This window comes from Sorex araneus, chromosome X, assembly GCF_027595985.1.
Source record: "Sorex araneus isolate mSorAra2 chromosome X, mSorAra2.pri, whole genome shotgun sequence".
NCBI lineage: Eukaryota > Metazoa > Chordata > Mammalia > Eulipotyphla > Soricidae > Sorex > Sorex araneus.
The window spans coordinates 172569205-172591583 of record NC_073313.1 but is presented as its reverse complement, the minus strand read 5'-3'; the positions used below and the strand labels follow the sequence as shown (position 1 = coordinate 172591583).

The 22379-nt window shown below is 42.7% G+C and overlaps 1 protein-coding gene across 5 annotated transcripts in view; it reads right to left on the bottom strand.

Annotated features, from left to right (window-relative positions):
• Positions 1-22379, bottom strand: part of MAP3K19 (mitogen-activated protein kinase kinase kinase 19) — a 57423-nt gene that overhangs the window by 15839 nt on the left and 19205 nt on the right. For 3 of the 5 annotated variants that reach the window (XM_004616504.2, XM_012934502.2, XM_012934503.2), the window contains exons 4-6: positions 16150-16225; positions 14273-14532; positions 7745-7788 (exon numbers count right to left, since the gene is read on the bottom strand). In XM_004616504.2, the coding sequence (XP_004616561.1) occupies positions 7745-7788; positions 14273-14532; positions 16150-16225 (380 nt within the window). Of the gene's footprint in view, positions 1-2737; positions 5180-7744; positions 7789-14272; positions 14533-16149; positions 16226-22379 lie in introns of all 5 variants that reach the window. The other 2 variants (XM_004616503.2, XM_012934501.2) reach the window with 2 other exon arrangements.

The following is a 22379-nucleotide window of genomic DNA, read 5'->3' as shown; positions in this document are numbered from 1 at the left end:
AGTGTTCAATTAAACACTTTGTAAGTGATTCAATTAAGAAAAAAAAAGAATTCCTCACTCCAACCTCAGCCCACCAGCTCCTGCACCACATAGACCAAGTGAACTTCAGGCACACAAAAGTAGTAGTAGATTTGGGGTAGAGGGGTGGTGGAAGTTTCCGAAGTAGTGCTCAGGGAGTTTGAAGGCCAGTTCCAGCAACTATTGGTTAATTGGGTGGGATGGTTGAATGCTTGAACCTGGGATAGAGTTGCCTGTGGCACCAGGGCCACCAAGATCACTGCAACAGTGTTTATGGACCTTCCAGCTGGAGGTACTTTGGGACTTTGCATGCCCTGCCCTAATCCATACCACCCCAGCTCCATTAGCAGAAGACTTTAACACTCTATGCTCACCATTCTATCTGTGAAATGCAAATAAAAATGTCAATAAGATAACACTTCAGACCAGCAAGAGTAGCCTATGATCAATAAACTAGAAAAACAAACGCAGGTATGTAGGATAACATTGATTTGTCCTTCCTCCCTTGCCACAGGGAGCTTAGGTTTAAACACTCATGGAGGAGATACTCCCTTCCTTTGTTTATCTGTAAACTTTTCTCTGCACCTCCTTCCCAACCAGTTAACTACCTTACCCTAATCAGATTCTGTTATCTTGTAAGATCAGATCCTTCGAAGAACTCTGAATTTGTATTGTAAGTTAGTGTCTTTTGCATAGTTTACCGTAAAGCAATGTCCTTTCTGTATGGACACAGGAAGACAGTTAATATTATGCTCTTGTAACTTGGGAGATGATCTGACTCCAATAATATTTACTCTTGGGCATCTGCTTTCTCAACTCAGTTGCCCTTAGTTCCTAGCACCCCAAAAGCAGGGTCCCGATGAGGGACGGAACGGACCCAGGGCAAGCTGTGAGCTACCCTGGCATCGAAATGGGCCAGGCCAAAGCACCACAATACTCAACTATAAGTTGAGGGCATGATCATGGACAATGCTGTCACGACCCAAAGCTAACGACGAGACTAGGACCCTTCTGGGGTTAGGAAGATTAACCTGGCCTGAGGTCTGTGGTCTGGAATGTATAGTGAGATGTCCTCAGGAAGAACCAAACTTTAAGGTTATATCTCTTATTGTGCTCATACAGAATGACATTGCTAGAAATAATAGAAGTAGATTTACTACAACTATAAGTGGATTACTAGCTGAGGAAAGAAGAAAGTGACATACCCTTGTTTGGATCCCATCCTTGAGCAGATCTAGTAATCTTCTTAGATGAGATTTTGTCCTTGAGGAGTGGTCTTACCTTTCTTTGTTGATGTGTTAATGTTCCGACCCACCTTTGTGTTACCACCCTATGTGATTGCTATAAGATTGTAGGAGAAGTAGGGGGAACACACAGAAGCAGGCGGAAGACAAAGAAGCAGGGAGAAGACATGAGAACACATAGAAGCAGGAAAGACAGAAGTAGGGGGAACACACAGAGGCGCACGCGCGAGAGAGAAGCAGACCGGGAATGGAGATTGGAATAAACTGCAACTGATACTGACCAGCCTGGCACTCGTTCCTTCCTTCACCTGCCCATCTCCATCAGCCTCCCTGGGGTGGGGGAAGCGACTAAAGACTACCGAATGCGGGCTGCGGAAGAGATAGAGCCCTGTGGCCCCTCTTCATTTGTGAACACACACAGGTGGGAATTGTTGAGAAAAAAGGATCTTTCACTCACTACTGATGAGAATAGAAATGAAGATTTAGAAAAATTTAAACATGGGGCTGGAGCAATAGCACAGTGGGTAGGGCGTTTGCCTTGCACTCGGCCAACCCGGGTTCGATTCCCAGCATCTCATATGGTCCCCTGAGCACCACCAGCGGTGATTCCTGAGTGCAGAGCCAGGAGTAACCCCTGAGCATCATCAGGTGTGACCCAAAAAGCAAAAAAAAAAAAAAAAAAGAAAGAAAAATTTAAACATAATCCAGTAATTCCATTCATCGATATTTATCCAAAAATCACAAAATGGCCCGAGTGATCACTCAGCAAACTACTGTGCATGTTTTGAGCACTGGAGGTCACAGTTCAAATTTCAGTACCCATATATCCTCTCACTTCCAGTGGCAGTGACCAGATAGCACAGAGCCAGAAGCACACCCCTAGCACCACCAGGTGTAGGCCTCCAAGCACAAAAACAACAAACAATGATAAGAATACACAACCCTAACTCACAAAGATATGCTTCCCTATGTTCATCTTAGCACCATTTATGTGGTAGTCAAGAAGCGGGTAGAACCCAAGTGTCCAACAGGTAAGGGGCTTAAGAAGAGAAGCTATGAGCAATAGTGAAATATGGTATTTACTCTTAGAAAAGATGACATCTCATGAAACCTATAGAAATGCTTTACCCATAATGATCTCTCTGATATTTATTGATTAAATCATCACTGAATAGAATGTTGACCTGTTTGTCATATTACTTTTTGCTATATAGTTTTGCTACATTACTGTACTCCAAAAGTATTCCATTGCAGTGTCAGGCTAGCTAAATGAGGTGTCATAACCAGAGTATATTATTTACTTGGAGAATCAGGGAATCTAGGTCCCAAACTTGAAACCAAACAGTGGGCCCCCTGAGGAAGGTATTTAATTCTTTAGGGTTTCTGAATCCTCATTGGGAAATAAAGGGATTTGGACCAGATAGTATCTGATGGTCCCTTCCAAACCAAAATTAATTTCCAATTCTGACACCAACCTGTATCTCAACATTTGTTGTCTCCCTGACCAATTCTTCTCTTGTATTTTCACTCCCACCGAAGAGAAGGTTTATGTTTTCAGGATCTGTTTCATTTGCCACTATTTGGAAAGTCTCGTTATCTTTCTCATCAAGAGCCAGCAGTTCTGCAGCAAGGCAACCCAAGAGTTCATCTGTCAATTCTTCATCCTCTAGAGAGTCAACAATCTCTTGGGAAGTTGGGTTTGCATCACTTAACGTTTGTCCAAAGCTTTGATTTATAACTGACTTATCAACTAAACTATCCTCATCCCAGGAATGTGCCCAGTGTTGATATAACGGGGGAGATGCATTTTCTTGTTTCTCTTGGAAAGAGAAACTTATGAGGGTTTTAGGTTTGTTGGGAACACAATCAAATTCTAGATCATTAGGTAAAATTTGGTTGGCATTTGTTTTACCGAGAGATGCTGTATCCTCCTCCTTCTGTAGTACCTGCTTGTTGGAATTCTTCTCACTGGGCAATACCCAGCTGTTTTCTGAAAGGAAAAATGGGGCCTGATGATGTAGCTCTTCAAGTTCATGCAGATCCCTGAGGCTTGAAGCAAGTATTTGATTGTTAGAAATGTCTCCTTCATCAGGAGACTCTTCCATAGAGATTTCTTCAATAATAGACAAATTTGAGACAGGAAGGAATTCATTCTGTTCAATGGGCTGTTCATGAGTCTGAGTCAAGTTCGAGAGCCTAACCTCATCTCTGGGAGGAAGAAAGTCTGTTTCCGAAGATGTTCTCTGCCACTCTGGTTTTGAAATACCATCATCGTTTTCAATGTCTGGAATGTTACTGCCTATAGCTTTGCTTCCTTTTTCTTCAGAAGTTAAACTTTTGTGCTTTTTTTTGATACCAAGGGAGGGCTTTGTGGGCTTAATATGTGGCCTTTTCTGAGATAGTCTTGCTCTGCTATTGCTATTCCTTTCACTGTGTGAAGTCCGGCACTTATTGGTGATGCTTCTGCCAAGTGGGGCTGAGCTGATGTCTCGGTAATGCCTGTTTTCGTGCCGTTCAGCCTCTCGAATGTGGCAATAGACAGGAGTCCCAAACATCTCATAGATTCCAGGTCCATTAGCAGTTGAATTGATTTCTTTGAACATGTCACTATACTTGAGATCTAAGTGAGTAGGTCTTGGTTCTGTTGGCTGAACAGAGGACTTTTTTGTTCCTGAATTTTTATTAATGCAAGGAAATGATTGCTTTTTAGGCTTCAGAGCCCGGTACGGTGATGGCTTCTTTTCTATCTGTGGCATCCTCCTTTGAAACTTGGATGGTTGTCGAGATCTGGCGTCAAGCCCCAAAGCAGGGAAGATTTGTGTTTTCATGCTGGTTTTATGCATGCTGGGCTTCGTGGAACCTTCTGTAGTGGTAACCATGAAATTCTGAGGTGTTTTGTTGCTGCCCTTGGTTTTGGAATCCATCTTATTTCTGTGGGTTTTCAGCTTATGTCTGTCACTTTCTTGGCGTGCTAGCATGTTGAAGCTGTTGTTAGGAAGAGCGCTTTTTCTTTTCTGGAGGCTTGGTTTGGTTATTGCTGGCTCTTTGGGAGTTCCTTCTCCCGGAAAAGTGATGTGGATAAGTGGCACCAGTCCATTCATTTCTGGTTTGGTTGTCTCTGCTATTGATATTTTTGTGTTTGTTTCCATGTCCCTCTGACTGCTTGGGAGCTTATTGTCAATGGGGTCATGAGGAACTACACTGAACAAAGCTTTAAGTTCAGAAAAATCTTCGAAAATATGATTCGAGGCCACTGCTTCATCATCAGGTACTACAGTGCCTTTTGAATCAGCTGTATCATTTCTAGTCTCTTCAGTCTGGCTTTGAGCTCTTTCTGAGTGCTGGATTTCCTGGAACTTGATTGACATGACATGTAACACTTCTGAATCTTGCTCATGGTTTCTGGCTTCTGAACCTCCTCTCATTTGGGGTGCTATATATTGAGAATTCTCCTCTTCTGCTTTTCTAATTTCACTACCAAGAGAATCAAGATCAACTTCATGGTCCATGGGAAAATCACATTCCTTAAAAGACTCAAAGGATACCAAAGACTGCCTTTTTGCAAAGTGAGATGTTTCAGTTTTGTCATGCTCGTCTGTTTCCGTGGATTTCAGGTCCCCCTTCACCCCCAGGTGTTGTCTGTGATGGTTAGCCTTCCAAAAAGAGCACAGGTTTCTGGACCAAATGGAGCCATCAGAGGACCTGAGAGTCTGATCCACAAACACTTTAACTGGGACTTCCTGCTGCTTGTTTGATGCTAGAAACTCATCAGACCGACTCACAGGCTCAGAGAACTTAGGAACAAAGGATATGAGGCTTGAAATATTTCGTTCTCTCTCCTTTTGATCCTTGTGACTTGGGGGAATAGTAAAGAGACCAGGTTGCATAGACAAGAATGACAATGGTGGCAGAGGTTGCTAAAAGAGAAAGAGAAGTTAGTGTAGACGCTTGTATACAGCCTATTACTGATTTAAGGTAATCTGGAGAGATTCTAAGAATTTCTGTAAGGAAACCCTTAAAAGTACAAGGCTGGCAATCACAGTTTTTGAAACTAAGATGCCTTTGCTGAAGTTCTGTTAGAACAAAGCTAAAATAATAGTTAAATTTTATAAATAAAAACTAAAATTATTAAGATTCAAATTATAAATTCTTTGACAATTTTAAACAAAATAAGTTTGAAACCACAATTATAGACATAAAGATTCATGGCTAATATTGAAAAAAAAAGACTACATGTAATAAATGTTAAAGTTTAAGATGAAACTCTTTCCCTTTAAAGACATTATTTGTGGTGGGGGGGGGGGTGTTGGAGGTGCATCCAGTGGTGCTCAGGGCTTACTCCCACCTCTGTGCCCAGGGCTCACTCCTGATGTTCCTCAGGGGACAACATGAGGTTCCAAGGACCAAACCTGGGTTGGCTGCAGCAAGCCAAGCACCTACCCACTGTACTATCTCTTCGACCTCTCTTTTTTATTTTCCATAGGACTGCGTTCATGTTTTTGAAGTTATGAGTCAGACAAGCTTAAACTGCTGCTCAATTTTACAATAATCTTCAAGCTGTGACTAGCTCAGAATTTATATTTAGAGTACAACCACAGCTCATTGTTCCCTTGAGGCTGACTTTGTGCTCCATTTCCAAACTTCACTGTCACTGTCACTGTCATCCTGTTGCTCATCGATTTGCTCAAGCGGGCACCAGTAACGTCTCCATTTGAGACTTGTTGTTACTGTTTTTGGCATATCAAATGCACCATGGGTAGCTTGCCAGACTCTGCCATGCGGGCGAGATACTCTCGGTAACTTGCTGGGCTCTCTGAGAGGGGTGGAGAAATCGAACTCAGGTCGACCAAGTTCAAGGTCTTTCCGCTGTGCTATTGCTCCAGCCCATTTCCAAACTTAGCTCGTCTTTATTATGTTCAACCTCTAGAGGGCAGTGTAACCTAATATATATTAAAGAGCCTTCTGTTCTTTAAACTTTACATTGTGATCTGTTCCATGTATTTGATAATTATATCAGAATATTTATAGGTATGGATAATGGGTGTTAATTGAGAGCTGTATGTTAAATGTTTATCCCCAACCCCTATGTGTAAGGAGGAAGAGCGAGAGGATCCTGCTATAAGAAACAGAATTTTCAAAGGTGAGAGGCAGTATAGTCTCCAAACATATTTCCTGAATAATTTTCTTCAATCTCTAAAAAGTAATAAGGAAATTCAGAAATAAGGACAGTGTCTCCCAGTATTTAAACTCCTTTCTAGTAACATTCATTACATCTTTTTTTTTGGCCAATAAATTTAAAAAAAAAAACTAGTATGGGGCCATATAGTGAGGAGGGACCTTGCCTTGCACGTGGCCAACCCGGGTTTGATCCTAGCATCCCATATAGTCACCTGAGCACCACCAGGTTTGATTACTGAGAGAAGAGCCAGGAGTAACACCTGGGTGTGGGTTACTGAGTTCTAGTCACTGGGACTTGGGTGAGGCCCCTCTCCTACAGAAAACAAACCCACAAAACAATTAGCAGTACCTATGCATCTTCTCAAAGGTGCATAGGAGAAATAAAGTCTCAGAGTTAGGAAACTCAAGTTGCAAAGTATTCTCAAATGTTTTACGTCTAAATTAGACACTAGGAAATATTTATCATTGTAAAACAAAAATGACCTAATTTCCAGACATGTTACAAGAGGACAAATTAAAATTGTCTGAGAGCAACACAGCTCATAATACAGAAAACAGGAAACACCCAGAAATAAAATACATAGGCAAGAATGATTTTTCAGATATCACTGCTAGTTTACATACTGCTAGTATGTAAGCTGCATGTGAGATAGAATAGTGCACCAGGAAAGGTCTTGATTCTGAGCTCTTTGTGTCTAACAAGAATTCCTTGGTATTAAGTTTTGTTTGTTTGGTTTGCTTGGTTTGGGTTCATACCCAGCAGTGCTCAGGGGTAACTTCTGACTCTGTGCTCAGAGATCATACCAGGTGTGCTCTGGGGACCATACGGGATCTGGTTGGCCACATGCATGACAAACGTCTGACCCACGGTACTGTCAGACTTAAGCCTTGTATTAGTTTTTTTTTTTAATAGTTTCTGGGCATAAAACTATTTGGGCCCAAAACTGGGGACTGGAGCAATAGCACAGCGGGTAGGGCATTTGCCTTGCACACAGCCAACCCGGGTTCGATTCCCACATCCCATATGGTCCCCTGAGCACCACCAGGGCTAATTCCTGAGTGCTGAGCCAGGAGTAACCACTGTGCATCGCCAGGTGTGACCCAAAAAGCAAAAAAAAAAAAAAACACTATTTGGGCTGATGGTGTAACACTAAAACTGATGGTGCTCAGGGGACAAGATAGTGCTGGGTTTCAAACCTGGACCCCCTGTATGAGAAGCACAAACTCCAACACTTTAAGCCATCTACTTGGCCCCCTGGTTTAATTTTTAAAGTCAAAGTCCTCAAACAAATGTCAGCTCTTACCTCAACTCCACGTCTTCTGTACTTCATATCAGAGGAAGAAAAGTCTGTAATAAAAAATAAATATTAAATATTTTCAGAAGTACACTGAACCTAGTCAGTCTTTTTTTTTCTTTTTGGGTCACACCTAGTGATGCACAGGGGTTACTCCTGGCTCTGCACTCAGAAATTACTGCTGGCAGTGCTTGAAGGACCATATAGGATGTTAAGAATAGAACCTGGGTCGACCGCGTGCAAGGCAAACAGCTGACCCTCTGTGCTATCCCTCCAGCCCTGAATCTAGTCAGTCTTGTCAATGTGTGAGGCTAGAGTGATCATAGTGCTGATATTTGAAGAAAAGTGTGCAATGAAGAGCATTTTCAGGTGTGATCCCCATGGAGGTAGGTAAGGAATCTTTATACAAAACTTCGGATAATTGATGCTAAAGGGGATGGTCATTTCATATAGAGTATTGTTCATATATAGATGTATAAATATACTCACCACAAATATACATGAGCGCATATGTATTACTATCACATTTCTATAATACATAAGTATATATATTAACACCACATGTATGATGGTGGTCCCTATAGATAGCCGAGGTGCTATAGATAGCTGAGGTGCTATCTATAGGGTGTATCATTAGGCTGTACCATCAAGATATAAGTGCATCCTAAAGAATTCACACACAGGGGCTGGAGTGATAGCACAGCGGGTAGGGCATTTGCCTTGCACTCGGCCAACCAGGGTTCAATTTCCAGCATCCCATATGGTCCCTTGAGCACCGCCAGAAGTAATTCCTGAGTGCAGAGCAAGGAGTAATCCCTGAGGATCACTGGGTATGACCCAAAAAAAGCCAAAAAAAAAAAAAAGAATTCACACACAATGAAATTATCTAATGATGCATTTCTCAGGCTAGATCCCCATCATAAAGAGGTATATGACGATAATATTTCTTCTTTTTAAAATGTTACTTTAGTCACTGTGCGTTACAATTTTTCATTACTGCCAATGATAGAGTTTCACACATGCAACATTCCAGCACCCTCCACCACCATCCCAAGTGCCTATTTCCTTCTGCTGTCTCAGTGTTGTCCCCCAGTCCCACATCTCAAAAGCCTCCCACATCTCCCCACCATTGCAAGCTTTGTTCTACAGACTAATTCTTAGGTTTGTTGCTTTTGGCCATCTGTTATATGTCATATGTATGTATATCTATAACACTGGTATATGTGTCATCATTATATATGTATAATATATGTACAGACTCTGTTCTAATGTTTAACTCATAACAGCATAGTTTTATCATAAATAAAATAAGATGCTAAATTGCATTTATTGTTTTGTAGGAGAAATAGACTTTTCTGTCTATGTCTATAGCACAGTGGGTAGGGCTTGCACAAGGCCAACCCAGATTCGATTCCTCTGTCCCTCTCGGAGAGCTCAGCAAACTACCAAGAGTATCCTGTCCGCACGGCAGAGCCTGGTAAGCTACCCGTGGTGTATTGGATATGCCAAAAACAGTAACAACAAGTCTCACAATGGAGACGTTACTGGTGCCTGCTCAAACAAATCGATGAAGAATGGGATGACAGTGCTACCTTATATATGTGTAATGTTTATACGCATGATTTTTTTAGAGAATGAGACTCTGGATTAGAAAACACAGCATTTCTTACTCACCGGTCACTACAGAGCCAGTCCCCCTCATTCCAGCCCCCACAGGCACTGTAGTGAAGAGCAGGGGTTTACCAGAGCACGTGGTGGGGCTGGAGCAGGGGAGGGAAGCCTGACATGAGTCTTGGAGCTTATGGAGTGAATGATTCACACTTTAATCCATCTTTTTCTCCTGAGCAAGAGAGACCTTTACTATAAAAAGTGGGTAAATGCCACCAAGAGAAAGGGGATGTGATTCTGGGTTTTATTGCCTTTATTATAAACAAACAAAGCCTGGAACGAAGATTAGTACAGAAGATAAGCATGCAGTGGACCGTGGCTTAAATTCCCAGAACAGCATGTGGTCCCCCGAAAGCTGCCAGGAGTGACCTCTATTCCCAGAGCTAGGAGTAAGTGGCTGGAGTGATAGTCCAGTGGGTAAGGTGCTTGCCTAGCACATGGCCAACCTGGGTTTAATTCCGGGCATTTCATATGGTCCCCGGAGCTTAGCAGGAGTGATTCCTAAGCACAGAGACAGGAGCAGGCTCTGAGCATGGCCAAGTGTAGCCCCCCCCCCAAAATTAGAAGTAATTCTTGAGCACAGAAACAACCAGGTATGGCCCCCAAACAAACAAATTTTTTTAAAGTAAGCAAAAGCTCCTGGGGAAATAAGGTTTTTGAATCTCTCGGGAGAAAAACACGAATTTCCCAACACACACTGGCCATTCAGTCATCTCTTTTTTTTTTTTCTTTTTGGGTCACACCCAGCGATGCTCAGGGGTTACTCCTGGCTTTGCACTCAGGAATTACTCCTGGCGGTGTGTGGGGGACCATATGGGATGCCGGGGATCGAACCCGGGTTGGCCGCGTGCAAGGCAAACGCCATACCCGCTGTGCTATCGCTCCGGCCCCTCAGTCATCTCTTAACCTAAGGGTTTTGTTCACAAATCCTGGATTGTGCAGGATTGTGAAAATATTATTTAATAAATCATGAATTCCGAAGGAAGGGTGAGGGGAAGGGGAATTCTCCTTTGCCACAACTCGCCAGCATCACTCCTGACTTCGCACTCAGGAATTACTCCTAGTGGTGCTTGGGGGACCCAATGAGATGCTGGGAATCGAACCTAAGTTGGCCGCGTGTAAGGCCCTACCTGCTGTGCTATTGCTCCAGCTCCCAAAGACAAAATTCTTGCCCACACACTTTGTATTTGAAAGCTTGAGCTTTTCTCTTGAAAAGCTATTGTGGGGTTTAGAGAGATAGCATGGTGTGCAGGGCACCTGTCTTGCATGTAGTTTAGCTGGGCTTGATTCCCGGCATCCAAAAGGGTTCTCTGAGACCCCCAGGGTGGTCTCTGAGCACAGAGCCTGGAGTAAGTCCTAAGCGCAGCCAGTGTGTGGCTGAACAAACAAAGAAGAGACATTTCGGGGCTGGAGTGATAGCACAGTGGGTGGGGCGTTTGCCTTGCATGCGGCCGACCCGGATTCGATTCCCAGCATCCCGTACGATCTCCCGCTAGGAGAAATTCCTGAGTACAGAGCCAGGAGTAACCCCTGAGAATTGTCAGGTGTGACCCATAAAGCTAAAAAAAAAAGAAGGAAAGAAAAGACATTTCATGGGGCCAGAGTGATAGTACAGCAGGAAGGGTGTTTGCCTTGTAGACAACTGACTAGATTCTATCTCTGACATCCCATATTGCCTCCCGAGCATCACCAGGAGTAATTGCTGAGTGCAGAGCCAGTAGTAACCTCTTCAGCATTGCTGGGTGTGACTCAGAGGGGAAAAAAAGAAATTTCATGGATATCCCAGAATTATAACTGAATATAATTTATAGTAAGACACATATGTATAACTTCCTGAGTTAAAAATATTTCAGGTAGTATTATAAATATTTGAATAAATATTAGGCAGCTCTGATAAGGAATGATTCAGGGATAGAAAGGCACTCAAAATTTTCTGGTGTGTGTGTGTGGGAGGCAGGAGTGTGTGTGGGAGCAGAGAGATATTACAACAGGTAGGGTGCTTGCCCAAGCAGCCAAGCCAGGTTTGGTCCCCTGAGCAGCATCAGGAGAAGTTCCTGAGTGCAGAGCCAAGAATAACCCTTGACCATTGCCAGGTGTAGCCCCAAAACAATTTCTCCTGGAAGTGTAGAGGTAAGCTCTTTCTGATAAGTCTTTCACAATATATGTTGAGAACTTTCTTAAATGTGTATATAATTATAGTTAAAGGTTAAATTTATAAGTTTTTTCTCCACTGTAAGTGAAAATCCAAAACCTCACTAAAATATGAGTAAAAGAATTTTAGAAGGTATAAATATGAACAGTTCTGGGGAAAGGAAACAAGCAGCATCAGCAAAAATTTTTACAGCTGAAAACTGCATAAATTAATAATGTTTAGCTTCTAGCTTTCTCTATTCTGTTCAGTACCTATAGGAAAGAACTCAACAAGGAGTGGGAATCCCAGCAACTGAGAGGGAGGATGTTAAAATCTCCTACTACTACTGTGTTGCTGTTCAGATCTTTCTTCAGGACTGTTAGTAGTTGCTTCAAGTCAGTCAGTTCTCTTGCATTTGGTGTATATGTTATTTATTTATTTATTTATTTATTTTTGCTTTTTGGGTCACACCTGGCGATGCACAGGGGTTACTCCTGGCTCTGCACTCAGGAATCACCCCGGTCGTGCTCAGGGGACCATATGGGATGCTGGGATTCGAACCCAGGTCGGCCGCGTGCAAGGCAAACGCCCTACCCGCTGTGCTATCGCTCCAGCCCTTGGTGTATATGTTAATGAGCCTTTCATCTTTTTGATGTAAGAACAGCTTAACCATTACATAATATCCATATATGTCTTTTTTTTTCTTTTTGGGGCTCACCCAGCTTTGCACAGGGGTTACTCCTGGCTCATGCACTCAGGAATTACTCCTGGCAGTGCTCAGGGGACCATATGGGATGCTGGGAATTGAACCTGGGTTGGCCACCTGCAAGGCAAACGCCCTACCCGCCGTGCTATCGCTCCAGCCCCCATATCTGTCTTTTATTACCATTTTTAGTTTGAAGTTTATCTATTTTTTCCTTTTTAATATTTTTGTGTGTCACATCTGACGGTGTTTGGAGCTTTACTCCTGGCTTGGTGCACAGGAATTTCTCCTGGCAGTGCTCAGGGGACCATATGCAATACGGGTTCTGAAACCTGAGTTGGCTGCATGAGAGGCAAGTGCCTTACTTAGTATTATCTCTCCTGCCCCTAGTCAAGGAGTTTAGAAAGCTCTTGTGTGCTGTGGGTCTTCCCAGGTTTCTGTCATCATTCCTTAATGCAGGTGAGACCCTCTGCCTCTTTATTGTGTCGGATGCTGAGTCCTCATGGAGTGAGGGTCTGGTTTTGCGCAGGCCTGGGTGACAATCAAGGGTTCATGCTCCCAATTGCACATGGACTTGACACTGAGTTTGTCTCACTCTGGAACACGGTTCCTGCCAAGTGGAGGTCACAAACTTACTGTGTAGCTCTAATCCTAAGGATGGACAGACCAGTGTTACATCCAGACTCACAGTTCACAGTGCCTGATTTGGTACCAATGTCCCACACCTGTGGGCAGCAACGAAGGGCTTGATTCAGGATCACCTGGAGTACCTGATTCCCTTAATCTGCAGAGAAAGTCTCTAGTGATTCCGGGTGCGCTCCTGACCTCAATTCAATGTGGAGGAGGAGGCTGGTTCTGTCTGGGCTGGGCAGCCTTTAATGAGCCCATGCTGCTCCGCCCTTCGCTTGGGATGGTGAAACTTGCTTGCGGGCTGCTTCCCTTTCGAGAGGGATCAGGTCTCAGGGCTGGGGCTGGAGCACAGTGGGTAGAGTGCTTGCATTTATCTTATCCATGTTCAACCCAGGTTTGATTCCTGGCATCCAATACAGTCCCCTGAGCACACCCTGATGTATGTCCTTTATTTGTCAATAAAAAATACTCCCCAAATGAGTTTGTTATGTACTTTTTACTTCTATAAATTTTTTCAAAATATGTTCTACTTAATATTTTAATTGAATTGTATCTTTACTCCAAAATCCTATAATAATGATTTAGTTTTTTTCTCTTTGTTTGGTGAGATGCATTACAGTTCCTCTGCCAAGCAATCTTCCTTATCACAGTTTATTAGATTATAGCTTGTCCCTGGTAGTTTAGGCTGATTGGTTGAGGACAGTAGTAGTAAGTACCATTACTCCAGTCCCTCTCGCGCTGTTTCTTAGTGAAATACTGTCAACTATAAAGAACAATGAACTATATAAGTGCCATATTAAAAGTAAAAACCATTTGATTGGGGCAAGAGAGATTAGTAAAGGAGGTAATGCATGTGCCTACCCCTGTTTGACCCCAACACTGCATATGGTCCCCCAAACACTGCCAGAAGTGAGCCCCAAGCAAGAGCTAGGAGTAATTCCTGAGCTCAGCCATGCATGATACTCTCCCACCTCCAAAATCATATGATCCTATCAATAGATGCAGAAAAATATTTTATAAGATATTTGTTTATGATAAATACTCTTGACAAAGGAACATATATATATGTATATATATATATATATATATATATATTCTTTTTGGGTCACACCCGGCGATGCACAGGGGTTACTCCTGGCTCTGTATTCAGGAATTACCCCTGGCGGTGCTCAGGGGGCCATATGGGATGCTGGGAATTGAATCTGGGTCGGCTGCATGCAAGGCAAACATGCTACCCGATGTGGGTGGGAAGGAAGGAAGGAAGGAAGGAAGGAAGGAAGGAAGGAAGGAAGGAAGGAAGGAAGGAAGGAAGGAAGGAAGGAAGGAAGGAAGGAAGAAATAGTTCCTGGCATATAAAATACATGTTTATTATTAAAATAATCACTGTAAAATTTATTTAGCTCACCTTCAGATTTCCTTTGCTGCCCCTTTAGAAAGTGAAAAACATCTTCTTTGGCTACAGACTTAGAAATAGTTGGTTCTAGGCAAGGTTTTGGCAACAAAAAATCCGAGTTCACATGACAGTCATCCCTAGAACTTTCCTCTTTCTTCAGAAATGAAGGTGGCATGGTCAGCATCTTTGTCCCGAAGTTTACCATCTTCCTCTCATTTGCGAGAGTAACAGAATGTACTCGCTTCCATTCTCGATGCACTGAGGATTTCTGACTAAGAGAGAAGAAAATGTTTTGATTGAAAAAAAATCTCATTCTGATATATGCATGAAAAAGGATGATTAACAGTATTACAAATCCCAGTACCCCAATAGAATTGGTTTTAAAAAAATAAATAAAAATCTCATTCCCCACATCTTCTGCATCTCAGTTCTCAGTCCAGCCAGACATCACAAGAAAATTTGGAGAACTCTTTCCAAATGGTCCTTCTCAGTGGAGGGACCATAGTTCTGAAAGTTCACTCTTTGGCCCACTTGACCTCTGTGCCCATTTCACTTTGCCCAGTCAGTCCTTTCTCACTTGACCAGAGGAACCAGAGGAGCTAAGCACAGGCTTGGCTTGACCTCCCCAAACACAGTCCAGTGCTTCTCAAACTATCTTTTGTGAAGATCCAGTTTTAACATTTTCCAGTCCATTGTGGAGATAATTTGGTAAAAACAGAACAAAAGTTTAGTACTGTAAAAATGGTACAAAGCAAAAACAGGCAATCATATTAATGAGCATAAAATTATATTATCAGTTAATACACAACTCTTATTTAATGTTTTTATTGCTTCTTTGTTTCAGAGGGCCACACCCAGCAGTGCTCAGGGTTTACCTCTGGCACTGTGCTCAGGGAGTCTCCTGGTGGACTCTGGGGACTTTGTGCAGTGCTGGGATCACGCCTGGGTTGGCTTTATGCAAGGCAAGGCCCTACTGCTGTACTATCTCTCTAGCTTGATATACAACTTTTAAAATGGTTAAACTGTGAAGGTCCAAGGCAGGGAGACAGAGCAAAGGGCTAGAGTGCTTTGCATGTAGGAGCCCCAGTCCAAGCTCTGACACTGTCTCCTGAGCACTGCCAGGATTGCTTCCCCATGAGAAAAGTAATCTAAATAAAAACTTTTGGGTTGTTTTGATGGGTCTATTTTGGGGTGGGGGCACACCCAGTGATGCTTAGGGCTTACTCCTGACTCTGTACTCAGGAATTACTCCTGATGGGACTTGGAGGACCATATGAGATGCGAATGCCAGGGGTCAAACATGGATTAGCCACGTACAAGGCAGGTATCCTATCTGCTGTGCTACTGCTCTGACTCCAAAATAAACTCTTTTTTTTTTTTTTAGTTTTTTAGTATCACCCAGCAATGCTAGCAGGAATTGCTCTTGGTGCTGCTTTGGGGACCATATGGGATGCCAGGGATCGAACCCATCTTGGACTCACACAAGATAAGCCTCTTATCCACTGAACTATCTCTCCAGAACCCCCCCAAACAAACTTTTAAAGGTGATTTTACTTTCATCATGAGGTAGCAAAAGAATCAGAGGACCACATTTTGAGTGGCACTGCTGTGGACCCAACCAACTCTGGCCTCCAGCGAGTTTCTGTAGCTGTGTTGGAGCCCTCTTTCACCCACAGGCTGAGTACTGTCTGTAGCTGCTGGTTTCAGCTATGCTGCAGAGCTGAGACCATATGGCTCACAAAATCTAAAATATTTATTATCTGGCTGCTGTTGCAGTAATGTTTATTAACCTACTTTAGAACTGAGGTCAATCACTAAAATGTAAATTGCCACACAAGTATCACTTTGTACTTGAATTGCAATCTAATCTTTCAAAGGATAGTCCTTACTTGTTTTCTTTGAAATCTTGGCTCACTTCTTGAGGGTCAGTGACATCTCTTGGAAAAGCAACAATAATTTCAACACCTATAGAAATGCAAGACAACAATAATAAGAAGGGAAAAACACAAATTTTAGCGATATCTAACAAGCTAACATCCGAGCTCGCAAAGCTGTGCAGAGAAGCAATAAAGGAAGACCTCAAGGAGAGAAGAGCTGCAGTGTTGGCCGATGCAGCAAAAGCCGGGCAAAGTATTCACAACGCTCGCCTGTCCTTCGCCAACTACAAGACCAGATGACTGCCTTCTGATGTCCTGATGGATCTATCACATCTTCCAGAAGGGCAATGGAGAGGATTATTCATGACTTCTACTCAGATCTCTTTGGCAGCCACGTCCACCTGCCCACATACCAAATTCCGCAGATGGAGAGTTGTTCCCAACATCCTCCCTTCCAAAATCGGACATGCCATCTCGTCAGTAAAGACACGTACAGCACCCAGGCCACACAAGGTCAGACCTGAACACCTGAAGAATCTGCCACCAGTACTCGTCAATACACTGGCTTGGCTCTTCACATGCTACCTGTCCATATGCAAGTTTCCATCCCAATGGAAAACCAGCAGCATCATTCTGTTGTACAAGAAGGGAGACATCCACGACATCGGCAACTATTGCCCAATCTGCCTGTTGTCCATCATCTACAAGTTGTTCATTCAAGTCATCCTTAATAGGCAGAGCACTAGACGAAGAACAATCATGTGAGCAATCCGGGTTCCGAAAAGGATTCAGCACAATCAACCATATCCACACGGTGACCAAGCTCATTGAAGTTTCACAAGAGTTCAAGATGCCACTCTGTATAACATTCATCGATTTAAAGAAGGCCTTTGATTCTGTTGAGACTGAAGTGGTCATCAAAGCCCTAGCCAAAGAGGGTGTTCAAACTCAGTACATCAAGATTCTCCACGAGCTGTATTATGGATTCACCACCAGGATCTCACCATTTGACAAGGAAGTGATCATTGATGTAAAGAGAGGGGTTCGGCAGGGTGATACCATTTCACCGAAACTCTTCAGTGCCACCCTCAAGAACATCATGCAACAACTAGAATGGGAAAGAATGGGAGTGAAGATAGATGTCGGCAACTACACCACCTCTGCTTCGCTGATGACATCGTTCTCATAACACCAAACATTAGCCAAGTGGCACAAATGCTGGCAGACTTCGACTGCCAGTGTGGAAAGGTCAGACTGCAGCTGAATCTCACCAAAACAATGTCCATGAAAAACGAACTAGTCCCTGATGTTCCATTTGCTCTCAATGGAACGAACATCTCCGAATGCAGCAGCTATGTGTACCTGGGTCGAGAACCCAACATGAGGAATGACTTGGCGCCAGAACTGCTCAGGAGGAAGAGAGCAGCGTGGAATGCCTTCAAGAGTGTCGAAGAAGTGGTTAAGAGGATGAAGAACCTCCAACTCCAGTACATCTTTTCGACTCCACCATTCTTCCTGCACTAACGTATGCCTCAGAGACCTGGGCCCTATGCAAACAGGATGAGAATGCTATTCAGGTATCCCAAAGAGGAATTGAAAGAGCTATGCTGGGAATATTACATTTCACTAAAGTGAGAGAAGGAATCCAGAGTTCCGACCTCCGTCGATGATCAAGAATCAGGGATGCTGTCTCGTTTGCCATGGCACCGAAAATCAGATGGGCCGGACACGTAAGGCAGTTTAGAGATGACCGCTGGACTAGAGCTGTTACTGACTGGATTCCACGGGATGTCAAAAGACTGCATGGCAGTCCACCTACAAGATGGTCAAACCTCTTTGTCAAAACCCTGAACGAACTGTTTGAGGCTCCCCATGGAGTGAGCAGATACCATTGGGCTACTCTAGCACTTGACAGAAACGAATGGAGATGTTACTGGTACCCACTCAAGCAAATCAAAGATCGACAGGATGACAAGTGATACAAGTGATATCTAGGAGAAACATTTTAGTTTTGGTTGGATGGTTGGTCTGTTCTGAAGTATTCCAGAATGAGCATTGTCCGGGCCAGAGACTCTCTATTACTGCCCTTGTATCAATTATAGTTGCTTTCTTCCTCTTCTCTCCCAGAGCCTCCCAGCCCCCCAGTTTGATAATCTTAATTCTGCAAAGTTCAAGTGTTTGTTATTATTGGTCATTGTCCATTCCTTTAATTCATTTCTTTATAGTCCACATATGAGAAAGATCATCTGATATTTGTCCTTCTCTCTCAGACTAACAACATATCCTCTGGCTTCATTCATGATATAGCTAAAGATAAGACTTCATCTCATCTTATAGTTCCACACCACAACCTCTTTATCCATTCACCTGTTACTGGGAATTTGGGTGACTCCCTATCTTGATTATTGTGCCTGGTATTGCAATGAACATAGCTGTACATATATCTTTTTGAGTTAATATCCAGTCTCCTTGTTGTAACAGAAAATTCCACTAAGTAGAATAGATGCTTTCTTTAAGTAAAAATATACAGGTTGAGCAAATTTATACTAAAAACTAGTATGAACCATGCCTGCATTGCATGTAGTTTAAGGTTTATTAGCCTATTCATTTTTCCCACTCAGCAAACTTTTATTAAGTATATGCTGAACCTAATGGTTTGTGCTAAAAATGTAAAATAAACAAGGTTCAGCTGTGGCTCTAGTAGAGATGACAAGAAAGCGGAGAGAATAGCAAGTCAAGCATTCATGATGTTGAGTGAATGGTGGTGGTGCGGGACAGAAGAAAGTATTCTCTTGAAGGCTACGGGCTCACCTCCACATTTAGTCAATTTCATGGATACATCAGTCATTTGTCTGTGGCAGTCTGGAGGCTCTGAGATTAGTTCCATGTGAGAGTTCCATGTGAGAGTTACAGGGAAGCTAAGACAGGCTGTGAACTAGAAAGGTCTCAGTCTACATGCCTCCTTGCCACAAGGTCATGAGGTAGGTGACCTTGTAAAAGTGACATAATAGCTATCAACACCCATATTCTCTTCCTCGCTAGGTATTTATTATTTGCAAAGGACTTTGGATATTTTGTCAACTAGAAGGGCCTGTATAACAGAAGTATTTTCATTATTAACTTTTGTGTCTGTAATTTATAAAACTAGGTTCGTTTTCATTTTTATAAAGTATACTTTCCAAAAGCAGGTAGGGTGCTTGTCTTGCCTGCAGCCAACCCCGGTTCGAGCCCCAGCATTCATTTGGCTCCCCAGACACTTTCAGGAGTGATTCCTAAGTGAAAAGCCAGGATTAACCCTGAGCATTGTCATTGTGGCCCCAAAACAACAACGAAAATGTCTGTGCTTCACTTTCCTCTAAGGAAATTTTTTGGATCACTTTAGATGGTGTATTCGTAAAAAGAAAAGAATTATTTCGGTTCTGCTTTGGGGCAGGGTTTGGAGTTTGGAATGGAAGCATCCCAGATATGGTGGTAGGAAGGTGTTATGGTGGTGGGATTGGTGCTTAAATGTTAAGTATGATCAAATATTGTGAATTACTTTATAAAAAAAATATTTTTAAAAGTCTGTGCTTTTATCATTATTAAGCACTAGTAAACTCAGAATGCTTTCAAACAAATGGAATTGTTCAAATGTCTATAAATTGACTGTTTTATTTTTTCAAATCAAGAAATAAAGATATATATGCAAATATAAGAAACATTTGCCTATAAAGAAATTAATTTCTTGGAGCCAATGGTTCCTGTCCTAATTATTGGTCTTAGAAGGTGGTGATGGGTGGGAGAGATTATAGAATGAGTTGACTGGAATCAGTGGGACATACAAATGGTCTCTGATATGTCTGTCTCTTGAGTGAGTTGGAAGGTTGGTGGGATCCTCTGACCTTACCAGTGGCCCAGAAAAGGGGATGTCACATGTCAAAAGAAAACACTAGCTTCTTCCTGAGAGTATCATTCTCCATAAGAAGGTGTAAACTAATCCCACTTGGTAATTTTACAGTAGAAGAATGGAGGAGATGACCCAGAGGTCTGGAGTCTGTGCTTTACATGCAAGACCCCTAGGTTCAATCCCTGGCACCACATGGTTGCCCAAACACTGCTGGGAGATACCCTTGAGCATAGAGCAAGGAATAAGACAAGTATCTCCAGGGTGTGGCCCAAAAGCCAGAGAGAGAATGGAGGAAGGAGAAAGGAAGAGAGGAAGAGAGGAAGAAAGGAAAGAAAAAAGAAAGAAACAAAAATGCTTCAGTAGAGAAAAACAAAAGTTCAGCACTCTAACATAGCTAATCATAGATAAGATGAAAATGAGTCATTAAAAAATGTTCATTAATATTAAAGCCAAAGCCCAAACCCCCCCCCACACACTAAAACTTAAAAGTGACACATCCAAATTCATACAATGAATATAATGTTCTATCATAAAGTCTTACTTTCCTATATTTTCAGTGTGTTTATCAAAATTGAAGGACAGGGGCTGGAGCGATAGCACGGTGGGTAGGGCGTTTGCCTTACACACAGCTGACCCAGGTTCGAATCCCAGCATCCCATATGGTCCCCCGAGCACTGCCAGAAGTAATCTGAGTGCAGAGCCAGGAGTAACCCCTGTGCATCACCAGGTATGACCCAAAAAGAAAAAATTGAAGTACATGCAGATACTACCTCGTGCAGAGAGATATAAAAATACCCTCTCAATACTTTGCTACTTTCCTAGGTCATAAATTTCAGAATTTTTTTAAGTTACGTTTTCCAATCTCCTTCATTACTCTACTTTTGGACTCTAGTTCAAAACCCCTAACTTGAGAGACAGGTTTAAGTATAATATGACAAACTTGGGCTCAGGGATTCTTGCTGTCAGCAGAGGTTAAAGGTCTTAAGATTGATGTGGGGTCGCCCCTACTTGTGGCAGAGGCAGAATGATTTGGAGACCAGTGGACAATCTTAAGATGAAGTTATGATAATTCTTCCTAATAATCATACTTAATGTCTATAGGTTTTTATTTTTTAATTAAAAATACTTTGGGGACTGAAGCAATAGTACAGCAGATAGGGCATTTGCCTTGCACACAGCCTATCGGGTTTGATTCCCAGCATCCCAGATGGCCCCCCAAACACTGCCAAGAGTAATTCCTGAGTGCAAAGCCAGGAGTAATCTCTGTGCATTGCCTGGTGTGACGCAAAAAGAAAAAAAATTTTTTTGTCTTTGGATCATATCTGATAATGCTCTGGGGTTACTCCTGGCTCTGTGCTCAGGAATAACTCCTGGCGATGTGCCCATATGGGGTGTGGAGGATTGAACTCAGATCAGCCACATGCAAGGCAGGCACCCTACCTGCTGTACTGTACTGCTGTACTAAAGTTTTGTTAGGTTTGGGCCACACACAGCCTTGGTCAGAGGCTACTCCGGGCTCTGTGTTCAGGGATTTTTCCAGGCAGTGCAAGGGATCAAATCTGGGCCTCACATTGTAAAGCATTTTCTCCAGCATGTCAAACGATCTCTCCAGCCCCTTAGGTCTGTTCATTGATTGGCTGATCGTTGTGGATGCCACTCCCGGCAGTGCTGATGTGGTGCTGAGACTGAGTCCAGGCAGGTCTTCGACTGGTAAGGCATGTGCTCTATATCTTGGGCCACACCCCAAACCCTTTGCTGTTGTTATAATGGTCTCTGAACTTTCTAGAATCTTCTAAAACGTCCTTCCTTTTTACCTAGCTAGGGAACATTCTGTCACTAAGCAGCCTGATAATAACTCTTTTTTTTATTTAATTTTAAAAATTTTATTGAATCACCGTGAGATAGTTACAAGCTTTCATGTTTGGGTTACAATCACACAATGATCAAACACCCATCCCTCCACCAGTGCACATTCCCCACCACCAATATCCTGGATATACCCCCCCTTTCCCACCCTCCCCCTGCCTCCATGGCAGACAATATTCCCCATACTCTCTCTCTCTACTTTTGGACATTATAGCTTGCAACACAGACACTGAGAGGTCATCATATTTGGTCCAGATAATAGCTCTTTAAAAACATTTTTATGCAGTGATTTCAGGAAATTGGTTCTTATTCACCCATGAATGGCAATTTTATATGCTCAATTTCTGATTTTAAAGGTTTGCACCTGCCATGTTCTGGGAAAGTAAATGAATGAAAAATTCAAGAAGATTTTTTTGTTTGTTTTGTTTTGTAGCAACATCTGGTGGTGCTCAGGTTTTACTCCTGGCTCTGTGCTCAGGGATCATTCCTG